This window comes from Acinonyx jubatus, chromosome D2 (genome assembly GCF_027475565.1).
Source record: "Acinonyx jubatus isolate Ajub_Pintada_27869175 chromosome D2, VMU_Ajub_asm_v1.0, whole genome shotgun sequence".
Classification (NCBI taxonomy): Eukaryota; Metazoa; Chordata; class Mammalia; order Carnivora; family Felidae; genus Acinonyx; species Acinonyx jubatus.
In genome coordinates, this window is record NC_069393.1 from 54,716,008 (window position 1) to 54,743,456 (window position 27,449).

A 27,449-nucleotide genomic window follows, 5' to 3' on the forward strand; every position below is an offset into this window, starting at 1 on the left:
GATTTAACGGAACGGATGCTTTATGATCGTGTTCCTCTTCTCTGTGCCCCATTCCTGGGCACCTCTGTCTGAGCCGTGACTCTCATTCTCCGCAGCTGGCTGGACTGAGAACCACGGCTCCAAGACCAGAGAGCTTGGGACTGGACACATGGTGGGGGTGGGGTGGGGGGAGGTTCTCATCCGCTTGAACCGTAATTTGCATATTTTCTTATGGCCTCCCTTTGTCTTTTCTAACAAACGAGGAGGACACTTGAACAGCAATCCTGGAGAATGTTTTTTCTAAGTACTATTTGTAAGCAAATCTGATTTTAAGATGAAATGTGAATGGGTAACTAGATGCCAGGGAATTTAGCACTGAACTAGACCGTCAAAACTTTTTTAACCTTTGCAGGAGGAAATAAATTTTGCTCTCATCTAATGTTCACAAGAAGTAATGTTGTAAATAGTTTTTTAAAAATATTTATTACACGTGCTGTATACAGATTCATGTTCTGAGTGATGTTGGTTTGCATTGTAGTATTGTAGAAGACTATATTTTGAGCAGTGGACTTCCTTTCATAACACAGTTCACACATGGAGAAAGAACAAAAACCAGCAGGTTGAGAGCTGTTTGGGGCATTTGATCTGTAACGCTACATCAAATCCAAGCTTTAATTGCCCCCTCTTCTCATCTGGTTATGCCATATATATATATATATATATATATATATATATATATATATATATGGTATATATATCATATATATCATATATATATATATATATATATATATATATATATGATAAACCGGTCAGTTCCCAGATCTGCAGAGCAGATTTCCAGGTGTTCTTTCTGATGTGTTGCCCATAAGCAATAAGATCCTAGGTAATAACAATTTATTCTGGGCTCTGCGTTGGCCCTTGTCTCAGAGGATAGGGTGGGGGTAGAACAGCTCTTGCTAAGACCTCTTGCCTTTGCCGGAGAGGTGGCTGTACTTGAATTTTTGCTTCTGTTCGTCTGCACGCTTCTTCATGTCCTACAACTCTAGCAATGGATGAGAAATCTGCCAGCACCAGACACATCAAAAATTGGGCATAGAGATTGAAAACTGATCTATTTTTCCATGAATTTGCAGGGCTTCCAGAATCTAGTCGAGGCAAAGCTCATTTGGCTGTGAACATAAGAACTTTTTACATTAAAATTTTGAATTGACAGTTAAAAGCCCTTTGAGTCTATCTGCCCTACCTTGGAAAGCTAAGCCCACTTCCTGTGATCCTCCTCTGTGCCTGGGTTTGAAATGTCTGGGGTTAAGCCGTTTAGATGGGAGCAAGGAAGGCAGTCCCTCCTCTCCCAGCGTGTCCAGTTCAACAGGTTTCTAAGCTGTTTAGCAGCCTCTCCTTGTGACCGTCCTAAACTTTATGAAAAATACCCCACACCCGAATAACCATTAATAGAATAATGTAGTTTTTTAGGCTTTTGGAATATGTCTTCTCTTTTGTATTTATGACGGTGTTTGGAATTTTTCACTAGTGTTTTTTTAGATTGAAGTGGGTGCGTTAGAATAAAACTTTCCACTGCTGAGCCTGAAAGCAAGCAAGAGGAAAGAAACTGACCTATATTGTGTCATTGGGAAGGTGACTACTGTGGTGGGAGGGCGGGGAGGGGGCATCGTAGATTATGTGCGAGTAAAATAGAACTCTGGCCTGAGGCTCCCCACGTGTTTATTACCTTGTAATAAATAATCCCTTTATTAGCCTCACTTAATCTCAATAGAAGCCTGCTGTTTACCCTCAGGGAACAAGTAGTTTTCAAAATTGAGCTCCTCCAAGGTCATCGGCCAGTGCCTGTGTGCAGGCAGTGGTCGTCTTTGTGAACTCATGGCATTATTTTCCCATATGCATTATGGTAGTAAGGAATTCAACCCCAACCTGTATGAAAAGCACAGCCCAGGGTCCTACTTTAGGCTAGAGTTCATGCCTTTCAGGGGCCAGGGGGCCATAGGAGGCCCATGCAATTTAACTGAAGCTCAGGTGCCGTGTTGGGTTTTTATTCTTTTTAGGCCACGACCCTTCAGAATGAGATTAGGGCAGGGGCTGCTGATCCGGCTGTGGATCCAGGGAGCTCTAAGATGAATCTCTACCGTTCCTTTAAGGTCTTTCTGGTTCCTCCCAGTGTTGTCATTGCCGAGGTCAATCTTGTAGTTGTTCAGATGTGCTCCTTTTTGCTGTCTTGTGAGTCTTAGCCAGTGATCCAGATGCCTAAGGAGAGAGTCTCTGGATTCTCGGTACCAAGTGTGTGCCCCTAACCTGTGTGCAGGTGGTCTTTCCAAAAGCAGTGAATTGAGAAGTTCTACAAATGTTAATCTGGATGATAGATGTGTATCCTTGGGCCTGGATTTCCACTGTGTTAGTGAGTGTAGGAAAATACTGTGTCTTTAATGGATGAAAATTCAATGTATGCTGTGAATTTGTTGGTTTGAAACATTGAAAATTTTTCATTAGACAATGTTTACATACCTCACCTGAAGAACCTTTGAGAGTGTATATATGAAATTTAAAAATATATTAAGTTGCTTTAAAACAATATGTATAGCTATAAAAGTTGGAGTTATTTTAACTTTGAATATGTACCAAGTCTCTTAAATATTGAAATCTTGTGGACTTTTTGTGCTTCTGTGTTTTACTTTCCTATTAGGCCATGTAGGAAACTGTGTTCTTGTTATTGGTAAAGGGGCCCTCACTGAAATCCAAGCTTGGATGGATTTCCTTTGTTGTTTCAGATTTTCTTGTTTGGTTTTGAGGGATGGGGTATGGAGCTAGAGGATGTGTGGGAGGGATTTCTCTAACATTGACATCTATTCCATGAGCTTTTTCTAGGCGCTTATTTTATTGCAGCGTATTAAACTTCTTTGATATTAAAGTGTGTTTGTGTAGTTACTGGACAGGGAACAGAATGCACTGAAGCCCAGGATTCAACTTGTAGCCTGTGGCAAAGTTGAGCAGTTGCCAGAAGGAACCAAAAGACAATACTTCTAATACTTCTGCCTCGGCCACAGTGTTGGCACATAAGGGAATGTTGTTTGGTAGATCTGAGGCCATTTTGTGAGGTATGCCTAACTTCGGGGAAAAGAAAACACTGCGGATGAATCCTTGGAATTCCCATGGTGGAGTTGGAAAGGTGCCAGTGCTTCATCCTGAGGGGCGGGGGACCTGGTGAACCAGGTAAGCCACTGTTAAATACCAGGGTGATACGCACAGCTGCCAAGGGGGGCTGCCCGGCTGTCTGTAGCCCATGTTGGGGAAGGGCAGAACGTTGGCATTTACATTTACTAGCCCCATGACCTGTTTCACTATATTCTTTCAGTTCTGCTTCAGAGGGGTTTATGTAAGGGTCCAGTGGGCCAGTGATTTCCTTTTGGAGTCAGCCATGGTTTCCTGAATACGTTACATGATGGTGGCCATTGACATGCAGAACTATATCCGGTGAAAATAACCCCACCTCTGTTCACTTGAATTTGGAGAATTTATCTTGTTCCAGATTAGGAGTTTTCATGGTTAAAATAGACTTCTTTTCCTCCCATATTCATCCCATGGGAGGATAACTAGAATATGGCCTGAGAGGTGCAGACTGACTGGCTTGGGGTGAGGGGACATCTCTAAAATTAGTTCTGAGAGCACAGAGTATAGGGGTGATAGACATGCTTTAGCACCAATCTCGGGAAAACTTGGCAACTCTAGCTGGAAGCCTGGTCATTCTTTCTGTTGCTTCCACTCCCCAACCAAGCCCTGCTATGCTCATTTCCTTGGTCGGGGATTTCCTTTTAACTGTTAAAGTTGCTACTTACTTTCCTTTAATTCAGAGGTTGCAAACTAGTGGCTCACAGTTGTATTTTATTGAGCCCAGTGTTTAAAAAAGTTATCTGTACACATGAACTGTGAGGGTTTACATAAAATTTGGTTTCTGGCTTCTCTTTTAAAAATCATAATGAAGATCTAATAAAGTTAGTGCATGGTACGAATCAGGTAGAGCTCAGTAGATTGGAAAATGTGCCTCTAAGGTCACCAGAAGTCCCTAACTGTCAGCTGCCATTTGTCCCTTTTTTCTTTAACAGTAGGGAAATCGGTCTCTTACCCGCTGCTATATCGGAAGTGGTAATACAAATGATGGGCCAGAAGGGCAGGTGCCCATTTACTTAGGTAACCTATTGGCCAGACACTTGAGCTTACAACCCTATTTTAACCCATTTTCTTCCTTATACCCAGTTCATTACATTTCCTCCCAAATCCCTAATTGCTTTGCAGACACTGCAGTTACCATCACCGCCCACTTTCAAGGTGACCATGTGCTGTTCAGGTATGACTTGTGTAACCATCATCATGATCTAGTGGGGAATCAGTCTCTGATCCTGGCATCAGAGGAGAACCAGGTGGGTCTCCTTGGTGGTGGGGGCCTTGCCCAGCCCGACTGCCAGCACCTGGCCTCACCTAGATGCTCAGGTCATGCATCCTAAAAAATTGCTAAGAGCAATTCTACAGTCTGGAGTCATAGTAGAACTACTGTAGAAGTGTGTTTGCTTTCTTTCTCCACTGATCCCTATGAACCACTCTTCTAGTGACACTCAGGTTAACCTTACAGGACAGTTTGAGAAACCGTACTGCTTTCTAATCTGTTGCCCCAGTGAACTGAAACTTTCAGAGCCAGGTTAAATGTGGATGTGACTCTGTTCACAAACTCTGGGTGTGACTCCAGATACTTGAGGGGAAATGAGGATGAGGACCCCTCCCCTGCCCAGATCTCTGCGTGTGCTGTGCAGGGCCAGGCTCTGCCCCTGCACTCACATCCCCAGGGAGCTATGACCAAGCCATCCCCCAGACCCCCCCTTCCTCCTTTGGGAAGAACCAACCTCCTCTGCCACTTCATGAAGACCAGAGAGTTCCAAGGGCAGGTGTCCTACATGTGTTGCCTCTGAGAGCCATCGGGGGGTTGTGGCCAGTGTGTGGGCAGCCCAGAAGCCCTCAAACCCTGGGAATCTGCATGTCAGCAGCCCTGGGCTCATCCTTAGTGCAGAAAAAGAGATCAACAAGGCAGAACCTGAGTGAATCAATGTCATGTTCACATGGAAGACAACAGACAATATCCAACATGTTCTAGAATAATTCTAGGGAAAGGGCAGGTGTGGCTCCCTCACGGGCCTGTTCTAAACCAGTCTCTCTAAAAGAGTGATCCAGATAAGACTACAGAGACCCCTAAACAAAGTGTCACTACCACACAGCATCTGAAAATCAAAACGGGACACGAGATATTGACTTTAACATATAAAAATACTATAACAAAATGAAATACAAATATATATTAGAATCTGTTAAGTATTCTGTATAAAGAGATACTTTCGTGGTTAGGCTAACAGCAGGCAAAGAGGAGACGAGTCCGGCCTATTCCTGACACCTTCCCAGGGAGCCCCGGCCACCATCGCCAGCAGTGCTACCAAAGCAGCAGCAACCTCAGGACTTGCCCCGCTTGTGTCCCTTCGGTGCATGTTGAATGGAGACAGCCGGTGGTGACACCAAAGTGAACGAAGGTCTTTATCAGAGGGGTGACAAGGTGTGGAGGTGATTAATCAGAGCTTGTTTCGCCAGAGCCTTCTCCTGGGCCTAAATGTGGACGGACGAGATGAGCGGTGGTCCAGTTCCTTAGCAACTTGCAGGTTGGTGGTTGAGGAAACGTTGATCCTGGGACACACCACGTGGCTCCTTGCTGCCCTTACTCTTGTGGTGGATCCCAATCTTGCAGCTCCACTGAGGGTGCATGCGGGGCCAGGCTGACATGCGGGGTGTTGTGGAGGGCCGGGTAGGGGCGGCACCCAGCTCACAGGGTACCCCCTGCAAACGCACACCCCGTACTCTGCCCCCCCAACCCCACGGGAGCGGGAGAGCAGGACTTCTGGCAGCCATTACCCATCCGCAGATGAAGAGGCTGCTGCTGGTTAGTGCCCCTCAAGCTCAGGAAGCCACTTCTACTCCAGGGCAGTGGCGGAATGGTGGTGGCCACGGGAAGGTAAGTGTCTCGGGGTCGGTTGGCCCAAAGACCTCTCTTCCGTGGAAGGGGTAAGTGCCAGCTGCACTTGAACTTTCCTCCATATTATCAGTACCTGCCTAGCGCTAGAGTTGCTCTCCAGGGTCTCACGTGGTCCAGAAACTGTAGGTAAGAGAGGGATGCCGTGCAGCCCTAGGAGAAGGCCCTCAAGGCCCAGGCTGCTGTCCATGGAGAAGGGCACCGTGGCCCTGCTCAGAACCACAAGAAAATAGAGCCAGATCCCTGGTGAGAAGCAGATCCAGCCATGAAAATGCCTCTGCAGTTGGGCAGGGCAGGATCCTCTTTCCATTACAGGGCTTCCAGGGCTCCAACTCGCTGGCCAGAGTCCTGGTGTAGTAGAGTGTGCCAGGCTTCCTCAGTTGTTGGAGGCTCCAGCCCTCTACCGCTCAGCACCAGGAGCTCCTCCCACCGCCCATGGTGGCTGAGGACACAGGTGCACTACCACCTCAGCCCCACCCAGCAGGCTCCCCCAGCCCTGTCTTCTGTTTGCAGGTGGAAGGAGCCAGGAAAGGGACATGCTTGCTCCTCTTGCCCACTGGCGTCCCCTGGGGGCACACTCTCTTGGGGAGACATCTAGACAGGAGAGTGTGACCTATCTTCTAGCCAGCTTGCTATTTAAGCTCAAAGATAATCTGTGTTTTCATTGTGCATGGAAGAGAAGCATGGAAGCATGGAAGTTGTAGTCACGTGGCCCATATTCAGTGACTCTTCAAACACAGAGTCCTTCCTTGCAAACGCCTGGGGTAAGCAGCCCTAGCCTGGGCCAGTGTCTAGTGGTCGGAGCCCTCGCTCGGCTCAACTCTTCCCAGGCATCCCGGTCATTCCTGTGATGCTCTACGATTAGTTCATATCTGTCCGTGAGAGCAGAACACCCACAGTGCCAGCCCAGTTAGGCACATAAATACTTGATGTGATTCATGAACATGCATCTTCTACCTCCTCTAGCCTCCCTTCCGGAGCCACAGTGGGAAGGTCTACGTTGCTCATATGTATGTTCAAACCACCTCCCCATGGGACAGCTAGGAGACAGAGGACCATAGATGGGGAAGACGTTTGCCCAGAGTGACAGGCAGCAGAGGTTTTCTGGTGCCTGTACCACTGCTCCCTACTGGCCTGCATGGTGAGGGGGTCTGGACCCAGTCTCCGTGGGAGGGGAAGCCTCCCTGGCTAAGCAGCCTAGACCACACCCCCTTGCCCCTGCCAATGGCTTGACAGCATCCTGTGGCTGGCTAGGGGCTGGGAAGGCCTAGGACCAATGCCCCTTTGGTGGTGTCTGGAGGTGGTGGTTATTCTGCTGGAACCAAGAACCTCCCCAGCGCCTGTCCTCTCTGGTGGGACTGCCACTCCAAACAGACCCAGTGGACGTTTTTGAAGCTACAATGGTCAACTCGTAACTTCAGGATTCAGGGGTCTCGTCCTAAGGGACCCTCCTCTAGCCGCAGCCTCACTCCCCACTGAGCAGTGGCTTTAGTGCTACATCAGCCCAGGAGGCAAGGGTTAGTCCCTTCCCGGCCAGCAGGAGGGGGCCCTTCCCCTGCGCAGCCTGGCCTACTGCTGGCAGATGCTGCAGCAGCAGAAAAAGCAGAGATCCTGGCTGGCTGCCCCAGGGGAGGCTTCAAAGTTATCTGCAGGGGACAGGGGGCTTCTGAGGGCAGTGTGGGCCACCGGCGAGAGGGAAAGGCTGTTTTGGGAAGGGGCCAGTCCCTTCTTCAGACCCAGGTAGTAGGCAAGCAGGGTGGGTGGCGGGGAGGGTCATCATTCTGTGCACTTCTTGGCCTGACCTCAAGCACACATTCATTCAACAAATATTTATTAAGCGCCTGCTTGTGCAAGGCACTTCCGGAGAGGGCGGCCTAAAGCCCGGGCCACACCCACCCACCCCACCCCCAGCTGCTGGCCTGGTCAACCCCCCCAAGAGATTGCTGTGGGGTGGGGCCAGAGGGCCCTGCCACTCAGGAACAGGCAGGATGGCCCGCACCCCCACCCCACTGCGGGCCACCCGGCTTCACTGCAGCCGTGCCCTCTCGCCTGTCTCACCCCTCCCCGTCTAGCCTGGCGCTACTCGCAGAGGGCACAGCCACACTTGGTGGGCTTCTCCACCTCCTCGGCAAAAGAGGTCCCGTCGCTGCACTCAAAGGTGAACTTCCTCCGCTTCAGCCGCAGGCCCTGGCAGCAGCCCTGACCTGGGCATGAGCCCCGGCACTCCACCCACGACAGCGGGCGCGTGGTCTGGCAGATGGCATAGCCCCTCTGGACCTGGTGAAAGTCCCGGACAGGGTCCCCCCGGCACTCGGACTCTGGATAGGACAGACACCAAGAGAAAGCCTCAGGGCACACCCATGGGCCAGCGCCGGCCCCGGGGAGGCCGGAGGCGGCAGAGAGGCGCATCCAAGGACCAGGTCCTCTAACGCTTAGACTCCACCTCCGACCCCACCCGACATGCACATGCACAGGCTTCCTTCTGGGCCCATAGGCCAGTCAGTAGGAAGAACTTTCTAGCTGCCAGGGCCCTCCAGGACAGATTAGGCTGTCAGGTAAGTGGGCTCCCAGTTGCTGGAAGAGTGCAAGAGGAGGCTGGAGACTGGGGAGGCAAGAACAATAGAGAAGGAATCTGTGCCAGGAGCAGGGGCCTAAGGGCCCCTGAAGGTGCTTGAGTTCTGGACTTCTCCAGCTTCCCTCTGCCTAGCCTCAGCAGTCTCAATCCCAGCAGAAACATCTTGGTTACACGAGCCAGGGAGGGCCTGGGAAAGAGTCCCCAACCCTCAGACTTCCTGTTGCTCTTGGGTCGCAAGGTGATGGGGCCAAGATGTGGAGGTTTGTGCAGGAGCTGTTCCCCTGGGCAGCCCCTTCGATAAGGAGAGACCCCAGCCAGAAGGGGCACTTGCCCTGGATAAGGGGGCTTCAGGGCAAGCCGAACCATTTGGGGGTGGGGGTCAGAGCCTAGAGGGTAGTGGGTACTACGGCCCAAGAGCAGCCCAAGATGTGGGAGAGGAGAGGGGAGGAGGCACAGAGGGGATGCCAGGGTTTGGAGGAGGAAAAGTCAAGTCACTAATGCAAGTTGTGGGGAGGGGCCCTGGAGAGGGCATGTCAGGAGGGGGGCCCCTGACCTTGCTCACACAGCTCGCCCGAAAAGCCTGGGTCACACACACAGTGTGCCCCTTTGGTGGCCAAGGCCTGGCAGTGGCCATGCAGGCACTGCAGGCCCCTGCAGGGGTCTACAGGTGCCCCAGCCTGGTTGCACAGAGCCCCCGAGTACCCATCCTGGCACTGGCAGCTGTAGGAGAGAGCGTCGAGGGGCATACATTCCCCATGGACACACCTGGAGGGGACAGAGAAAAGGTACTGTGAGAATAGGCTGGAGCCAGTCCAATCCCAGGGAAACCACACCCCCAGCTTTGGCATCCAGGGAGGTTATCCTATTCCTAAGACTGAAACAAAGGGAGAAAAATGTGATTCTGTATCCCTAGGGACCTCTTCCTGTTAATAAAAACTGAAAACTAGGGGAAAAAAATGGAAAAAAAACCCTGTGCTGGGCCACATGTTCCAGTTTGGGGTGTTAAAAATACAGTCTATGCAGCAGCCCTCAGCATGGGGAAAGGGACGGGCAAGGGGTGAGGGCTCCCCGAACCCAGCTCAGGCTCACTTGTGGCCATGGCAGGGGCCGTCGGCTGGCTGGTCACAGTGTAGGCCCCCCCAGCCGGCCTCACAATGGCACACGGGCCCAGGGGTGGCATTGGGCTGGCAGATGCCATGCAGGCAGTAGAGCTTTCGGCAGGGCTCACAGCCTGGCACCACGCCTGGCTTCATCCGCGTCTTGGTGAAGTCCTGCAGTTCGTTGTTAATGTACAGGTTTCGGATGCAACCGTGGAAGCTGGTGCCATTGAGGATCTGCCACAGGCGGAAGGCAGCCGAGTTCACATCCACTGGCATCCCTTGGGTGGGTAGGAGTGAGCAGAGTTGGGCTGAGTCAGGCTCAGACCATGTCTGACCCTACTGCCCTCGGTCCACTGGGCATCTCCACGGTGTTCCCTCCCACCCTCGGCCTCCATCTTTCTGTCTTTGCAACCCTGAGCCAAGATCCTTTGCCACCTTGGAGGGTCCAGACTCGTTTCCCAGAAAACAAAAAAGGAAAGCCTGTTCCCTCAATGACCAGAACCCACAGGTGCCAGGCTTGGCAGTGGCCAGCTGACAAAGGAAGCTCTGGGTGCCTAAAGTCTGCCCTCACCCTTCCCGCCCTCTGGGATACCAGCTTTCACCTCCCAAAGACTCCAAAAGCAGCAGAGGACCTGGGCCTGGAACCAAGGTGTATGCTGCTTTGTCACCTGCTGTCGTGGTGATCACAGCAACCCTTGAGGGAGGAGTAGCTGAAACCCATCTTGTGGTCAGTGATTTGCCTGAAATTGTACAACTAACAAACAGCAGAGTTGGGAGTAGAGCCCAGGGCTCTCTCCTTCACACCTGCCCACAGTCTCACCAAGGCCCTCTGTTGCAGAGACCTGACTTGTTCAGACCTGGAAATGTTGGCGGGTGGCAGACAGGGGCATTTAACCTGCAAAGCCTGTAAAGCCAGCTGGGAGGTCCCCAGCTGATGCGGAGACTCCTGCTGGGTGCCTGGGTCTCTCACAGCAGCTCCAAGACTGGGAATGGACCCTGAATGCTTGACAAGCCCCTTCTGGCCCAAAGACAAGAGGGAAAGTACCCACTTTGGAAGAGAGCTAGGAAAGTTCCAGGCTTCCCCCAAGGCCAGGCTAACCTAGGCATCTATCCTTCTTGGTCGGTCTGAGCTTGACAGCAGCCTGGGCTCCAGGCCAGGAAGGACAATCCCTTGGCAGCTTGGAATGCCCCTGTCATCCGGTGGCCTGGGCACCAGCTGTCCTGGCAAGACTCAGGCCAGAAAGCAACAGAGGCCCCACCTGGAATGGCTGTCACATTGCTTGATGGGGAGGCCTGGGGAGAGCCAGCCACAGCCTCAACCTGGCCAGGTCCTTACCTCCCACGTAGAGGGGGGCCTCGCTGTTTAGTGTGTAGTGTTTGCCAAAGTTGTCCATGGTCATGGGACTGCCTCCATCGATGGAGAGATTCACCATCTGGTCAAAGGTGACTAGCTCAACAGTGTGGAACTGCCCGTCATTGATCGTCTCAGCACTAGAAGAAGAGGGGGTGCCCCCACCCCAGGGAATGGGCTTCAGTTCAGCCCATCCCTGCCTGGGCCCTTCCCAAAAAATGCCACTGGTCAGCAGCTGCTTTCCAGGGAGAGACCATGGGGACTCGGTGGCCTGGGGCCTGGCCCCTCCTGCTCTGCTTCTTGGGGCTCCCCAGGGAAAGGTGAGCGGTTTGGGGCAGGGGTCTCCAAATTATCCCCTCTCCCCTTCCCACTACAGACCCCCTTGTGAGGAGGAGGTAGGATAGGGAAGGGTCGGTCCACTGCTCAGGCCTCGATCTCAGCCTCAGCTCCAAGATGGGCCCAAATACTGTATCTTCCTACATGGGCAGCCCAGGTTCTGGAGGTCCTGATAACCACCTGCTCTTGGCCTGGGACACCCTGAGGGAGGGCGATGGGTATGAGGAAGACTTACCTGTAGATGGCAGAGCTGGGGTAGCTGCCTGGGTCGTAGCTGACACGCACATGACCCTGGTACAGCTCCACTGCAATGTGGTCATTGTCCCCATTGTACAGCAGGATCCCGTTGTCCTCTGCCGTGGAGACCTGATGGGCAAGGGCACTTTCTCTGCCACCCCACCCCACCCAGCAGTGGCACAGGTAGGTGGGACAGATGGGGGAATCCACATTTGGAAGAGGGATGCTGTGCGTAGAGCTGCCCTCCCCTGGCTGCCCAGGGGACACATCCTCAAGGGGATGCTGACAGAGGCTGGCAGCCACTGGTTCAAATCCCATCCACTGCCAGGCTGGCCAGGGCCACAGAGAGAAGGCAGACAGACCAGCTGAGGCCTGGAAACGACGTGTGAGAAGGGGCAGGTGAGAGACCTTAGGACTATGTGCCCGGAGAGGAAAGTCAGATCGATGCAGGGTAGCTTGTTCTATGGGCCTCTGGGAGCCACAGAGAGGACAAGGTGAAGAGGGCTCTCTAATAGCCATGACCACCCAAACCTGGAAGGAGCCACTCAGGAGGTAGCACTGGTCTCTGAATCTGTGTGAGCAAAAGCTGGAGTTGCCTTGGTGGGGGGAGCCCTCTGTGAAGCCGTAGAAACGATGATCCTGCCTTGTCCCTCTTCCCCCATTGCTTCTGGTAGACAGCCTGACTCCCTGGTCTCATACACAGGGCTGGCACACGGCCCAGGCTGGACACCTCATAGCACCCATTTCGCTGGACTCAGTGACTGGTCCAGGGATGGGACTGGGACTGAAGACAGGCCAGTGACGGGGACAGCAGGAGGTGCCTGAGGCAGTGGCTGGGAGGGTGTGGTGAATTTTATTTTACTGAGCAGTTGGGCTGTGTTGTTGCAGTATAGACAGTGTACATGGGCAAGACTTAGGAGAGGTGATAAAGTGGGGGAGAGCACAGTGAGCACGTCGGGAGGCTGAAGGGCTCTGGGAGAAAAGAAGAGGACAGAGAGGAGAAGTGGCTGCCAGGGTAGGGAGTGCAGCTGTTGGAAGAGGGAGATGGCCAAAGAGGAGACGCCAACTTTTATCATGTGATGTGCACTGTCCTCTCCCTCCCCAAGAAACGTTTAGCAAACAGTGCCATTCAAGTGGGACCCGCTCTTTGCCCTGGAAACACTGATGTTCTGAGATGAAATTCAAGACACGAAATGGCAAAACAAGGGCCCCAGGGACAGGTGGCCAAAGATACAAGCCCAGAGCCAACCCTGACTGTGTCCTAGCCACGTGGAGAAACCCGTGTGCAGCATTCGAGGCTGAAGCTCAGGAGTAGGCGAGACTGGATAGTGGGAGAGGACCCGGTCACCCAGGAGACCACTTCTGGCCCTGCCTTGAGACTGCTTCTGTGACCTGATAACATTTCCAGATGTGCCTGACCCACATCCCAAGCGTTTTGACTGACACAGGCTGCTCCCAGTTTTGGGCGAGGATGCCGCTTGATGCTCGGACCTGAGGCCACAGGCCCCTGCTGCCTGACTCCCCTCTGTGACTGGCGCCCTGAGCACGCACCTGCAGCGTGATGTTGGCCCGTGGCCAGTTCTGCAGATCGGTGAACTGCAGGTAGGTGTCCCGATCCACAAAGTTAACACTGAGCAACTTCTCACACTCGGGGCCGCCGAAACCTGGAAGGCACTGGCACACCGGCCCGCTGCCCTGGTCCACACAGTTGGCTCCATTCTGGCACTCAGTCCCCTCGCAGGGGCTTCTGGGGGCAGGTGGGCGGGGAGGGGTCTCACAGAACTGCCCACTGAGAGGGAAAAGATACAGGTCAAAGAAGGGGCAAGGCAACATCTTTCTCTCCCACAGTCCTGGAGAGAAATCACTAAACATCTTGGGAAACTGGACCCTTAAAGCAACAGAAGATGCTCCTAATGAACACTTTCCTCGAGAGAACAAGCCAGAAGGATACTGAAGACAAGGTAGGAAACAGGGGTGGTCCCTGGACCAGCATCATAGCTATCACCTGGGCATTTGTCAGAAATGGAAAACCTAAATCTGCTTAACAAGATCGTGTGCACATTAAAGTTTGAGAAGCACTCGTGGCTCGTGGCAGTCAAGTCTGCTAGCAAATTTTACTCTTGCCCATTTTACAGAAAAGAAAAAACAGACACGAGCAAAAGAGAGAAGACTCCAATTACTAAACAAATACAAGAGGGGACAGTACTTCTAGCAGGTAGTTCTGACACAGCATACATCCTGTAGCGTCAGCATTCACAACAGCCCAAAGCGGAAATAACCCAAATGCCTGTCAGCGGTTGAATGGATAAACGAGTGTGGTCTACTCATGCAGCGGAATACTATTTGGCCACAAAAAGGAGTGAAGTTCTAATACATGCTCCCACATGGATGAACCTCAAAGACATGACGCTAAGTGAAAGAAGCCAGTCACAAAGGACCACAGATTGTATGATTCCATTTATATGAAATCTTCAGGATAAGGAACTCTACAGACAGATATCAGATTCTTGGTTGCCTGGAGCGGAGATGGGGGGCGGTGGGGTGACAGATAAGAGGTATGGAATTTCTTGTTGGAGTAATGAAAATGTTCTAAAATTGATTATGGTTAATGCATGCAAAATCCTGATAATAGAGTACAAGCCACTGAATTATATACTGAAGCTGGGTGAATTGTATCTCAATAAAACCATGGGGGGGAAAAAAAAAAAAAGAACCAAGCAGAGCACGGGAGGTGGGTGGCCAGAAGGAGGGCAGGTGTTCCTCACCCCCAACTCTTCAGAGAAGTCAGGCTGTGAAGGTAAATGACCTTTACGCTAGGACGTGTCTTCAGAGGTTTTGCTGAGCAGGATGTGGTGGGCATTGGCCAGTAATCTGTACCCACCACCCCCTCCCTCAACCAAACAGTTTAGGGACCCTGTGCCTATGATCCAAGTTATTAGGTAACTTCCCCAAGGCCACACAGCTAGGGATGGCATAGCCTTGGTTAAAACCCCAGGATCCAACTTCCAGGCTCTGACCCTGGCTCCCTCCTGCCGGCTCAGCGGCTGGAGGCTAGAAGGCCTCAGTCACTCGGGGCACAGCGGGACCACTCACCTGTAGCCTTCAGCACAGAGGCAAGAGTAGCTGTTGACTCCATCCACACACCGGGCCCCATGCTGGCAGCGGTGGTCCCTGCAGTCATCCTGGTTCTCACTGCAGTTGTTACCTGCGTAACCTGATGCGCACTCACACCTGGGGGCGTGGGGGGATCAGTCCCTCACTCAGCCGGGAGCCCGCAGGGCCCAGGGGCTATGTGTACGTGACAGAGAACCTCAAGGCCTGCGCGTCTGTGGGACACCCAGGAGATCAAGCAGAGCTCTGGAGAGAAAGATGCCCCCAGCCCGTCCTCGTACGCTTTTCTGGCACAAGAAAGGAGCTTGTGTGGGCTTCTGAGTGACAGCAGCTTCCGGGCTGGGAGGATGGACACCGAGAGGCACGAGGAGATGGGGATCGGGGCATGAGGAGATGGGGATCGGGGCACGAGGAGATGGGGATCCGGTCACGGAAGACCCACCCTGGCCACTGACCACACAACCGAGGCCAAACTTCAGTCCCTTCTCGACCTGCCCAGCTGCTCCCCAGCACAAGGCCCCGAATCCTGGGGCTCATCTTGCCCTCTTCTCCAGCCTCCCCAGCTCCACTGGACCAGCCTCCTGGCCCTCCCTCTGCAGGGCTGGTGCCCCCTCTCAGCGATTCCAGCCCAGCCCCCAGCCTCGGTGACCTGGGGGTCAACAATTTGCCTATCAAATCAGGAGCGCACTCCTCCACCTACTTTTCAGTCACAGCCTCACAAGATGCCCCCTGGCCTGCTCCCCCCACATCGGGCCCACCCTGTGGTCAGACTGGTCTCCACTGGCAGCAGCCCCCATCCCACCCCACCCACCAGCACTTCCCTACCTTCACACCTATTGATTCTGGAACATCCCCCTCCTCTCTCCCTGCCCCAGTCCAGCCTGGCCAATAACCTCACCTCCTCCAGGAAGCACCCCCAGCTATCATCAAGAGATTCCCTGTTGGAAACTCTTTAAACTGCAAACTCCATGGTTCAACCACGCAACCTGGAAGGCAGGTACCCCTGCCTGGATGTTTTTATTCATTCCCGGTTTTCCAGGCTATAAGCGACACCTTCCTACCCCAGTGAGCATGCACACACACGCACCCCTAAAGCTGGTTTCACGCCACAATACTTTTCCTTACTACGTAAAATGGCATGTTGCTTCTCAATGTTAGTTTTTCACGGTACTCTTGACCCACCCTATTGATCGCAATGCACTACTGGGTCTTGGGCTGCAGTCTGGAAAATGTGCTGCAGCTGAGCCTCCGCCCACTCGTTTACATTCACTCCCTCGGTCATTCAGGGACTGAATACCCGCCGAGCTGAAGGCACAGTGGAGTTACTTACACCCGCCCGAAAAAAACAGGAGAGTGAGAACAGGCACCACACAGCTGCTCTCTGCTCATTTCCCAGCACAGGGCGAGGGACCGCGTGCAGTCCTGTTTTATTCTATGTCTGAGGCCCAGCCCCTCTGAGCGGCAGCCACACCCCTCGAGCTGCCACTGCCCCTCTGCCATGGCAACCCCACCCCCCAGCGGCACCCCACAAGTGCAGCATCTGGGCGGCATTTGGGTGGGGTCTCCCATGCACCCCTCAGTCTCAGGCTGGACCTCAATAACCCCGGTCTCTTGCTTCCTGCCACTGTCCTTGGGCGGCTCCTGCTGGACAGTGGGCTTCCTGAGAGACTCGACCCCTGACCCTGGCCTGAGTGGCTGGGGTTGGGTCCCTCAGCCACAGGCCTCAACCCTGACCATCTGTTTTGTCCTGACCAGTGGAACGGGCTTCCCAAAATGGGACTCTGCAAAACTGCAGATGGAAACATTTTTAAAATCCATGACCTTGATGTGGTCTTCAGGTGACAATGCACTTCCATATACGCCAGTAACAACGATGGTGACAACGGTCAACGACCCCTTATGCGAACCTCCCGGGGCTAGATAGATTTTGAAATTCAGAATCTTTTGGGGTTTGGAAAGGTGACACAATGCCTAAAGCATTATGTAACACGTAACGGGATCTGGGGCAGCCCCTTAATTACACACACTCACATTTCTGCAGCAAGAAGAGTGACTATAAGTAGCCTCGTGTCACTGTACGTCTGGTTTTATTACCAGATACGTTCAGGTCAGACCAGATTTTGCTATCAAACGGACTTTTGATCTTCAGAGTTTTGTGCATTTTGTAATTGGGGATGAGAAATTTTGGATCTGGGAAGATAACAGCCATTTATGGCACACTTATCAGATGTCAGACTTGGAGCTAAGTGCTTTCTGTGCATTTGCTCATTTGACCCTTACAACCACCCCACGAGGAAGACACCGGGTGCCCAGTTTGCAGACGAGAAAACAGGCTCAGGCGGTCAAGGCATCCATTCAGCGTCACGCTGTAAACCCAGGTCTGTCTGACCAAAGCTGCGGCCGCCACCACCCTGAACCCTCGTAAAGCTGAGACCAAACTCACTTGACAAAGTAAAGAAACAGAATGGGGAGACCAGAGGGGAGGGGACTTCAAGGCCCATGCCCTTGCCTGGCCCTGGAAATGGGCAACACTCACCTTGGCCCATCTGGAGTACCCACGCACTGGGCTCCGTGCTGACACGGGTTCAAATCTGGAGAACAGAAGTCCACCAGCTGCTCACAGGCCCTTCCTGGGGAAAGAACGAGGAAGAGGCAGGAGAGAAGCTGCCCCAATCTCTGCCAGGCAGCTGGCCCGGCAGAAGCCTCCTGTAGACACTGAGGGAGGGCCCCAGCCCTCCTGCCCACAGGAACGGGGCTCAGGGCAGGCATACCTGCCCACCTCTCCCCACAGATGCCAAAACTCCACCACGCTTACCCGCATACTGCAGGGGGCACTGGCAGGTGTAGTTGCCCACGCCATCCACACAGGTGCCCCCATTGGCACATGTGTGCTCCACACAGTCGTCCGTATTCACCTCACAGGTCGGTCCTTCAAAGCCAGTGGGACAGGAACACCTGAGGTTGGGGGGGGGGGGCAGGTGAGGAGAGACGGGCAGGTGGGCAGGGCCAGGGCAGCAGCCTTCCTGAGGCACTGTGGAAGCCTGTGTCCACCTGTGACCATCATCATCCCAGAGCTTTGGTCCCCACTCCTGGCCAGGTCCGTGCTAGGCACTGGGGTTAGAGTAAACAAGACAGTCCTGCACTCTGGGGGCTCCCTCAGTCTAGCCGGGGAGACGACAAGGAGACCGGCAACCAGAGGAGAGGCCAGGATGGGGCCACACTGAGGCCGGGGAGATGAGGACAAAGAGGCAGAGGACACCTAGCCCATATGTCAGGGATGAGGCGAGAACAGGGCTGGGGGATAAACAGGAATCAGCTCATGGAGGGTCCCGGAGACCAGTGATCTTCCAGCTGGGGGAGCACCTGCGGTTTGCCAAGAGATCTGTGGGTCAGAGATGTCTGAGAAATTGATTTCCAGATCTTCAAGTCCTGCACAAACACTTCCCTAAACAGACCTACCCAGAACTTCAGAAAGGCACGTGCACATCTCCCAACTGCAGTCCAAGGTGGGGACGTGCCTGGAGCCTAAAACCCTCAGGCACCAGATAAAGGGACAACTAAGAATTGACCGAGCATTAAAATAATTTCTGGGGGCACCTGGGTGGCTCAGTCGGCGTCCGACTCTTCAGCCAAGGTCATGATCTCACAGTTAGCGGGTTCATACAAAGACCCGTGTCAGGCTTTGTACTGACAGAATGGAGACTGCTTGGGATTCCCTCTCTCTCCTCTCTGCCCCTAACCCCCCTCAAAATAAATAAACTTTAAACAAAATTAAAAAATAAAAATAATTTTTGATGACAGATCACTCTGGGGTTTTTGGTATATAATCTTGGAAGGGTTTCAAATAATTGAATGGCATGCTACAATAAAACGTCTAATCCCAATGATTTATTTCAACAACTCTTTCTCAGCATTTATAGCTATATACGTATATTTTTATAAAGGAATATATTGGATGCCGAGTCCTCACTCTGTCATATTCACCCTGGGACACATGAATCAGAAAATTACACACAAAAAGCTCCACCTGTTATCTGTAATAATTATCAATAAAATTTTGTAGCGGAGTTATGTTCTGATCAAGTGTATATCATTGATTATTGTAATGACGACTCTGAAAAAGAAACCGTTCATCAGAAGTTTATGGTGACAAGAAATAAAAAAAAAAACTTTAAACTTACATTCCCATGTTGGTGGCAAAGAAGTATGGCAGCGTGCTCAATAAACAGACTCTCTAGCATCACAACAGATCACATGCGAACAAAAATGGAGGCGGGGTTGGGGAGTAAAATGGAAATACTAGTTGGAGGAGAAAGAGAGGGAAGACGTTTAAGCAGTTAAAACAGGAGCTTGTGGGTGTAATCTTTAAGTGTATCAAATTGCTGCGCTATTCAGATTCCACTGGCAAGTGATGAGAGTGAAGTAAAAAGTGAGGTCTTTCAATGTTAATATTTACAATATCCTGGAAATTAACCTCCCTTGCAATGCAAAGTTCAACTTACCACGAAAAATTCCAGCCGTCAGTGTAAGAGCGTGTGAGAGGGGATGGAATTAAGTTTCGTGGGGGCACGTGAGCAAAAAGGTTTGAAGCGCACTGTTTCGGGGCCTACCTAGCGGGAAGCGTCTGAGGGGGCTCCCCTAGCTCCCCACAGAACCCTGCCCCTGGAGTCTATCAATGAGGAGGGGGTTGGACAGAGCCTATTGTATGGACGCCGTTTCCAAGGTGACGACCTGGGAGAGGCTGTTTAGTGTTTTATTTTTCACATCTGGTGATTTAGGTCTGCAGAGACAGGTTTGGCCATTCCTGCTAAGTAGACTCATCATTTTCTGAAGAGGAAATTTGTTCGGCCGGCAGTTTATTTTCAGTAACTAAATACTGTGTGTTCCTCTGAAAAGCTCTGGGTCCAGGAGGGCTCTGGGAAGGTGGGGGGCTCGTGGAGGGGTCCTGGGGGAAAGCAGAGTGGGTGGGGGCTTGTGTGGTGAGCTCAGAGAAGAGTCAGGAGGCCCGGCCGCCCAGGTGTGACCTGTATGACCCAGGAGACCATAGCAGGAGGCCCCGTACTTGCTAGCAGGAGGCGGGACTATCGGGAGGAGACAAGGACTTGCTCCCACCTCTGGGGGTGGGGGGTGGGTTGCTTGATACCAAGGAGCTGGCTGGGGGCCTGCCGTCAGGCAGCCCTGGCACAGCAAGCAGGTGGTTGACTTCCAATTGGAGGCCTTGGGGTTAGTGGAGATTATAGGGGTTTAAAACACCCCTAAACTGCCCCTTAGCACTGCCACTGCACATGGCCTTGGCCATGGACTCCCAGTGCCATCAGAAGGCCCTCTGGCACCTGGCACGAACAGGGAGGGGCCTGGAGCAGGGGCGGGCAGTGTAGCTCCGAGCCCCCGCCCTACCTGCTGCTGTGAGCCTGGCAGGCCTGCATCTTTCTGGGCAGCAGGGACCTGTGATGGGTAGGCATGGAGGGGTCTCTAGCACACCCCCACCTCCTCCTCCAACACAGGGAGGCCCGGGCCATCCCACCCACCAGGTTCCAGCCTCTCCAGGCAACTCACGTGAACCCAGCATCCTCGCCCTGCCGTGGGTGGCAGGTCCCGCCGTTTCCACAGGGGCTGCTGGAACAGCTGTCCAGGGACACCTCGCAGTCACGGCCCTGGGCAGGTGGGAGAGGGGGACAGTGAGTGAGGAGGACCTCAGAGGGACCCAGGGATTGGTGTGAGCCGACAGAGACAGCCAGCCCACTCAGCAGCAGGCCTCCCTGTCCCGAGAGCTACCTGTTCATTCATTCGTTCACTCATTCATTCATTCAGGCTGGGTCATTGACTAAACATTCCCTCAAGCAGCTGCCCTGGGCACTGTGGGCAAAGTGGCGAACAAGACAGCACAGCCCCACCTGATCTTGAACGAACAGCCCTCCTCCTCCCCAGCCCCAGCTTCCACTCACCTTATAGCCGCTGGAGCAGACACACCTGTACGCCTCAAGGGCATCATTATGGCAAGTGCCCTGGTTCTGGCACGGGCTGGACAAGCAGGGATCACACTTGGCCTGGACAGCCAGCGCGGGGGGACCTGAGGCAGGGGGTAGGTATCAGGGGAGGGCAGGGCCGGACAGCCTCAGAGACAGTGCTGGAAGCTCTCTCCCCAAGGAGATTTCAGCCCTCCCTTTATTTCCTCTGCGTCTGGTTCACGCCCCCTTTCTAAGCCCACCTTCCGGGCCTCCAGACCCTCCTTTGTAAAGTGTGGTTAATAACAGCACCTGCCTTGGGGGCCATATTGGCTAAATAAGCTAATCTGAAAAGTGCTTAACAGGCAGGCTTTGGACGCCCAAGGAGCCCCCACACGGCGTCAGGGCAAAGCCGTCCGCGTGAGGGCATCACAATCACTATCACTGAAGCCGGCTCTCGCTCCCCAGCGTGGTCACGGTGAGCAGAAGACTGAGGGCAGCCGCCTTGGCAAGGAGGGGACACAGCTCCGTGAGAGGCCATGCTTAGGAGCAAAGAGCCCATTTGTCTTTGAGATGTTTCTCTCCAAGGCTGAACAGGAAAGAACCCTCTCCTGTCACCACGGGCAAGGCCTTCCCCAGCCCCTCCAGGACCCACTGGTCCTCTTCCCTGAACTTGGAGGTGGACGAGGAGCCAGCAGCCAGGCTGCTTGGGGCACCACCTGTGCGGGGCATTAGGCCCTCACAAGAATAAATAGAACTAGCTTGTTAACTCAGGTGTCCGCTTAGGACTCCTTCTAGAAAAGGAGAAATACTGGTTCTGCTGAAGAGGTATGAGCATTAAGAGAAACAAACACTTTTCAGTGATGACTGGAAGGAAGCATGAGCAGGTTTCCCGGGCACTGATGGGGTTCTGTGTTTTGATCCCTGGTATGTTCGTTCAGTCTGTGAAAATTCAGCAAGCCATTCACTTATGATCTGTGTATCTTGCTATTATGCATGTTATATTTCAATAAAATAAAAAAAAAAAAACTTACCAGTGTCAACCCCACCCCATTAAATAAATATTGAGCAAATGTTTCGCTCCCAACAGGCAAGCCACAGATCAGGTCCCTCTGAACCGTTACCCCTGTGACAACATCCTTCATGGAAGGTAGCCATTAACCTATGGCTGTCAGTTTCATTTTTAAAAAAAAATTTTTAAACACTTATTCATTTTTTAAGAGATGGAGAGAGACCAAGCGCAAGAGACAGGGGGAGACACAGATCTGAAGTAGGCTCCAGGTTCTGAGATGTCAGCACAGAGCCCGAGGGGCTTGAACTCACGAACCGTGAGACCATGACCTGAGCGCAGTCGGATGTTTAACCGACTGAGCCACCCAGGCGCCCCATGTCAGTTTCATTTTTGATGGAGGTCTGTGAGCTTGCAGAGGGCAGGGGCTGCACCCCCCAGGCGGCCCCCAGCACACAAAGCTGGGCTTGGGGCAGGCCTCAGCCGCCTCCCTTGGCTCAGCTGGGCTCCCGGGCTGTCAGTCAATCAGTCAATCAACCTCCGAATGAGTATTTACAGATGCCCTAAGTGAGGCAGCTTCAGAGCAAAGCGTGAGCGAGTCTCCAATCACACTCAAGTCCCTGTATTTCTGCAAATGTCAGGCGAGCGGCAGCTGGGTCCAGCGGCTCGGGGTTTAAGCTAATTGCCGCGCACAATTCCTACCATAGAGAGGCCCGAGCACTCCCGCTGCTGAGAGGCTTGGAGCTTCCAGAAACGCTGCTGCTATTTTTATTTTCCTTACATAACCCCAGGGAGGGATTAAGGCCCTTACAGCCTGAGATTTTCTGCCTGGCTTTTTTTTTGTTCGTTGTACGTCAGGACTAGAAGGCGGCCATACTAACAAGCAGCAGGTGCCTCGTTCCTGCCACCTGACCACCCCCCATCCAGCGGGTCACCACAGGGACACAGGAGCTCCTGGAATGCCCTTCCAGGATTAGGCAGGTCTCATGGGCTCCCAGCAGCAGGTGGGCGGGATGCAACCCTGTACCCACCACCCCATTCTCGTGCTCCTGGCCTCACCTTGGCATTCAAACTTCTTGGCAGGCGTGGTGAGGAGCAGCTTGCCCTCCATGTCCGGGGGCCCAGCACAGCGGGCAATGCCCGGTTCCTTATAGCCCGTCTTCACCCAGCCAGACAGCCAGCGGAGGTGACAGTCACAGTACAGAGGGTTGGCACCAATGGCCCTGAGTCAGAGAGCAGAGAGAAGCAGGCATCTATAATGGGCTCCTTCACCCACCGGGCGCACTCAGCCACGGGCTGGCAAAAATCCCAACAGCCCCCTTACATGAGCCTTTCCTGTGTAGCCAGTGCTGCTCTAAGCACTTCCTACGTGTTGGCTTCCGAGTCCTCCCACACCCCACTCTCCCCACTGCGCACATTGCACCAGTCTCAGAAAGGCTGAGGCACAAAGCGGGGAGGTGAGACTTGAACTGGCGCCGTTGGGGCCAGAGGCCATCAGTGTGTCGTCTCCAGAGAGCACGGAGGGGAAGGAGTCACCAGTTACCGCTGGGATGAACCAGCTGCTTTCCCACAGCCAAGCATCCGACATCCTCACGAGCCCACGGGGTAAGCTCTCTCCTCCACCTCAAACAGGGGGAACTGAGCCTCACAGGGGATAAGTCATTTCCCTGGGGTCACACAACGAATGAAGGGCAGGCTCTGGATCCAGGGTCTGGATCTGACTCTGAAGCCCATACTGTTATTCTTCTTTTCATTTTTAACTAAGCAAGGAGCCCACGAACGCATTCTCAGTCTAAACTACTTTGACAAACTGCGCACAGAAGTCTCCACCTCACACGACGTGGTAAACATACTAAATGCCATGAATTTTACACACCAAAATGGTTCATTTGATCTTATGTGAATGTCACCTTCATTTTTTTCAGAAAGGCATGTTCCTGTTACTGACGGGAGAGCAAAATGGTGTAACTCTGACAGAGGGAACCTCGTGATATCTATCAAATCACCCATGCAGTTGCCTTTGGACCTAGCAATTCTGTTCCTGGAAGTTTATCTCACAGATACACCTCTACAGGTGCATAAAGGTGTCTGTGCGGTGGGACTGATCACAGCCTTGTTTGTAACAGCCTGAAATGAACTACACTACACCCACATCACAAAGAAAAGCTGCACCCGGTGCCTCTACCACGTCAGAAGGACCCATGGCCATACGGCCACATGGTCACCGCGCTCAGGCGTGTGGCTTCCCGCTCCTCTCCCATAGCGACGTAGAAGATTCTTCACAAATTATATCCACCTACTGCACATCGTCCCCAGGCAGCTTTTTGTCACCAAGTGACATGTCTTGGAGATCCTTCCAGATCAGCATAAATGGATCCACCTCATTTTGTCCAAGGACTTCCTGGCATCCCAAAGTAATGGACATCTAGCTTACTGAGCAATGTCCCTGTTGCCAGGCATCCTGGTTGTTTCCAAAGGCAGCGAATACTCTTGTCCATGCTTCTTTGGGAGGTGTGAGCATTGCTCTAGCACAGATGCCCAGAAGCAGGCTTCTACTTCTAGATCGCGGAGGATATGCATGCTGGGTGTTCACAGGCCCTCCAAAACGAGGTGGCATCGGTTCACACCCGCCTGCGGCATAAGGCCATGCCTGCTCCCTCCCATCCCCGCCCGACACCGACACCACACAGCCAACTCTGTAGGGTTTACCAACCAGCGGACAACTGCAGCATCTCACTGACTCACAGCGGGAGATTTAGAGATGGGTCAGAGACAGGGCAGGGGAGGGTAGGGGGTAGAGTTCCTCGGCCTAGCAAATAGAAAAATCAGAGCCTGGGCCGGAGGTTCGTTTATATCAACGTTATTTTGAAAATATAAGGCCTGTGACGTTAGCGAGACTGGGCTCATTTATTAAGCACCAAATAGACGCGCTGCCCTCTTCCACCTGTTTCTGGGCAGCAGAGAGGACGTGGACCCCCCCGAAGTGCGTTCGGTCTGATGAAAGCAGCAGCAACCCTGAGCAGGAGTTCCCCAAAATAGCGCCGCTGACGACCTCGCAGTCTTACAAAGCGGCTGAGCGAGACCTGGACTGGGGCCGGCGCAGCTGCTCACTGCCCGGTGACCTTGAGCAGCCCGCCTCACATCTCCGGGGCTCACTTTACGACGCGCTAAAGAGCCTGCAGCCTGGAGGAGGGCAGAAAGACAAGCACCAATAACCTAAAATGGGCACCAAGGGAATAACGCAGCGTGGAAAAGAAGGCCAGTTCAACCTCAACGTGTGTTTAATTTTTTCTGTCCTGATTTGCTGACAACATCCAGCCCGGCTCACAGGACAGCGGAGACGCCTTCCCTTTGCCACTGAACGGGGCCGGGGCCGCTCAGAGGTACAGGAAGCTGGGGTGCCTTGATTTTCTGACGCTGCAGTGTGTTAACGGCAACAACAACAAAGTCTTTTTTAAAAAGCACAGGAATACCAAAAATTGTGCTCTAAAATGGTTACATGAACCAGAGTAATGGTTTTCACGTAAAAAGTGCAAGGTAATGCGATTATGTTATTCAAGAGGCAAATGTAGAATTTATTGTAAAATATGTTTTGTAATGCACCGCAGGGTCGTGGTCTGGTAATGGGCCACGAATTTAAAGTGTATTACGAATGACTTTTTTCAAGTCCTGTAGCTCATTTCGCGGCCGAGGTCACTGTGACCGTGGATGCCTTGACAGGCCAGGATTGCCAGAGTTCCAGTCCCCAGAGAGCAGCCCCTCAATAAATGGCAGGAAAAGTGCGCCTCAAATCCAAGTGTCCCTTTCCGATTCTTCACATAAAAGCAGAAATAAAGAATAACAGAAAGCACCAAAGTCAATATAAAGCTCTTCAAAAGTAAATTCCAGTGGGGCCAACGTATTTTCCTTGTTTCTCTGGAGAACAGACTCGGAGCCACACCCGAATTCAACCTTTCACACTTTGGTTCACCCAGAGGCTGGGGTTTTGAGACCACTTCAGTGGTTTCACCTGGGGGCCACTTTTCCCACCGGGAGTGACTGCGAGCTCGGTGTGGAGTGGCAAGTCACAGGCCCGGCTGAGCGAGGGCCGCGGTGGGGACCGCAGCCAGGCCGCTCGTCGATCCAAAAGGACTGTGGGTTCAGGCTGACACCCGGGCAAAAGTAGAAATAATCCTGTGTTGTTGATCTTTGGTGTATCTTGGAAATAGCTGAAACAGAAGATACTTGGTGTCTTCCTGCCAAGGCCCCGCTGGGCTTCCATTAACGGAACGGGGACCAAAATAGCTTTTCCTGTGCTGTTTCACAGAGCGGCCAACGGTAGAGTTTAGCACATACTGAAACTTCCACGTCTCCCTCACCTGAGCTATACCCCCTCCGCCCACCCTCCTCTCGGGCAATCTATTTGTGTGCATCACTGTCGCCCGCTGCACTGAGGCTCCCTGGGAGCAGGAACCACGACCCCCGCTGTGCCTGACACCCGTTTGCGAATGAACACCTGCCAGGACCATGCAGAATGCACAAAGCCCACTGTGAAAGCAAAGGAAATGCAAAAAGAAAAGAGTTCCCCCATCATCCCAGAAATGTAACCAGTTTAATTTTTGTGGATTTCCTTCCAGTTCTTGTGTTCACACGTGTACCTCAGTGAAATCAGAGTATACAGTCTTCTTTATCCTGTGTTGTCATCAAATAGTAAATTGTGATGCCGTAATTACAATTAACTACTTGCTATTCTGTCCTGTGGGCATAGTATGATCTACTTAATCATTCCATATTTACTTTTTAAAGTTATTTATTTTATGTTGAGAGAAAGAGGGCACACTTAGGTACTCAAACAGGGGAGGGGCTGAGAGAGAGAGAGAGAGAGACAGAAAGAATCCCAAGCAGGTTCTGAGCTGTCAGTGCAGAGCCTGACAGGGGGCTCAATCACATGAACTGTGAGATCATGATCAGAGCTGAAACCAAGAGTTGGACACTTAACTGTCTGAGCCACCCGGGTGCCCCACCATATTTACTTTTTCACACAGCATTCTTAGTGAATTCGGGATCTAGCTTCCCAGCACGCAGTAAGTCAGAGGCCACAAAATGCCAGATTATAGAAATGACGAAAGATGTTGGAGAACCTTGGCACAGGATCTGGCACACAGTGAATATTTGTTGATGAAGAGACGGATGGATGGATGGATGGATGGATGGACGGACAAATGGATGAAAACTGAACTAACTGCAAAGTAAATATAAAAGTAAACCACAGCAGAGCGAACCCAGGGCAGTGTGGATGCTTACAATCACTATGGCATATGGACCACGGTGGACCTTAGAAATAACCTTGGTACAGGAAAGAAAGAGGCCCAAAGAGAAGAATGAATTGTCTGGGATCCCACTGCAAGTCAATGACAGAACAAGGAACTTAACGCCACACGTCCTGATTCCTGAAGTTCAAGGAGACTGAATGTGGTGGACCTCAGCCTCCACTGCACCTGCTCACCCCGCCTCCCACATACTGCTAGTGAAGAGGAGAGGCCCGGGCAAGAGTCACAGGAGGAACAGAGGGCACTCCAGGAGCCAGGGACTCCGGATGCTAACTCTTGGGCAACCCCTGACTTGTTACAGAGCCGTGGGTGCCTCCCCCCGCTTCAGATTGCACACGGCACTTGTGAAGCCAAGCGGAATGCGGTGAGCCTACGCCGTCCTGGTACCATTCCCTGACTCCTTGCAAGTGCTCGAGAAATCCTT

At 52.5% G+C, this 27,449-nt stretch overlaps 1 protein-coding gene and 2 long non-coding RNA genes across 3 annotated transcripts in view; 2 read left to right on the forward strand and 1 right to left on the reverse strand.

Annotated features, from left to right (window-relative positions):
• Positions 1-775: 775 nt before the first annotated feature.
• LOC128312706 (uncharacterized) lies at positions 776-10,558 on the forward strand. The gene is made up of 3 exons (XR_008292346.1): positions 776-4,333; positions 5,380-9,412; positions 9,923-10,558. It is a non-coding gene; the product is annotated as an uncharacterized LOC128312706 (long non-coding RNA).
• SLIT1 (slit guidance ligand 1) overlaps positions 5,303-27,449 on the reverse strand; it is a 172,940-nt gene continuing 150,793 nt past the window's right edge. The window contains exons 26-37 of the mRNA XM_027062741.2: positions 22,776-22,939; positions 20,708-20,832; positions 20,319-20,416; positions 17,578-17,717; positions 17,299-17,392; positions 14,745-14,882; positions 13,203-13,440; positions 11,650-11,780; positions 11,064-11,218; positions 9,717-10,005; positions 9,181-9,392; positions 5,303-8,370 (exon numbers count right to left, since the gene is read on the reverse strand). Of these exons, the coding sequence (XP_026918542.1) occupies positions 8,132-8,370; positions 9,181-9,392; positions 9,717-10,005; positions 11,064-11,218; positions 11,650-11,780; positions 13,203-13,440; positions 14,745-14,882; positions 17,299-17,392; positions 17,578-17,717; positions 20,319-20,416; positions 20,708-20,832; positions 22,776-22,939 (2,023 nt within the window). The 3' untranslated portion in view covers positions 5,303-8,131. The remainder of the gene's footprint in view (positions 8,371-9,180; positions 9,393-9,716; positions 10,006-11,063; positions 11,219-11,649; positions 11,781-13,202; positions 13,441-14,744; positions 14,883-17,298; positions 17,393-17,577; positions 17,718-20,318; positions 20,417-20,707; positions 20,833-22,775; positions 22,940-27,449) is intronic.
• On the forward strand, positions 11,323-15,142 carry LOC128312705 (uncharacterized). Its single transcript, XR_008292344.1, has 3 exons — positions 11,323-13,253; positions 13,500-13,612; positions 13,787-15,142. It is a non-coding gene; the product is annotated as an uncharacterized LOC128312705 (long non-coding RNA).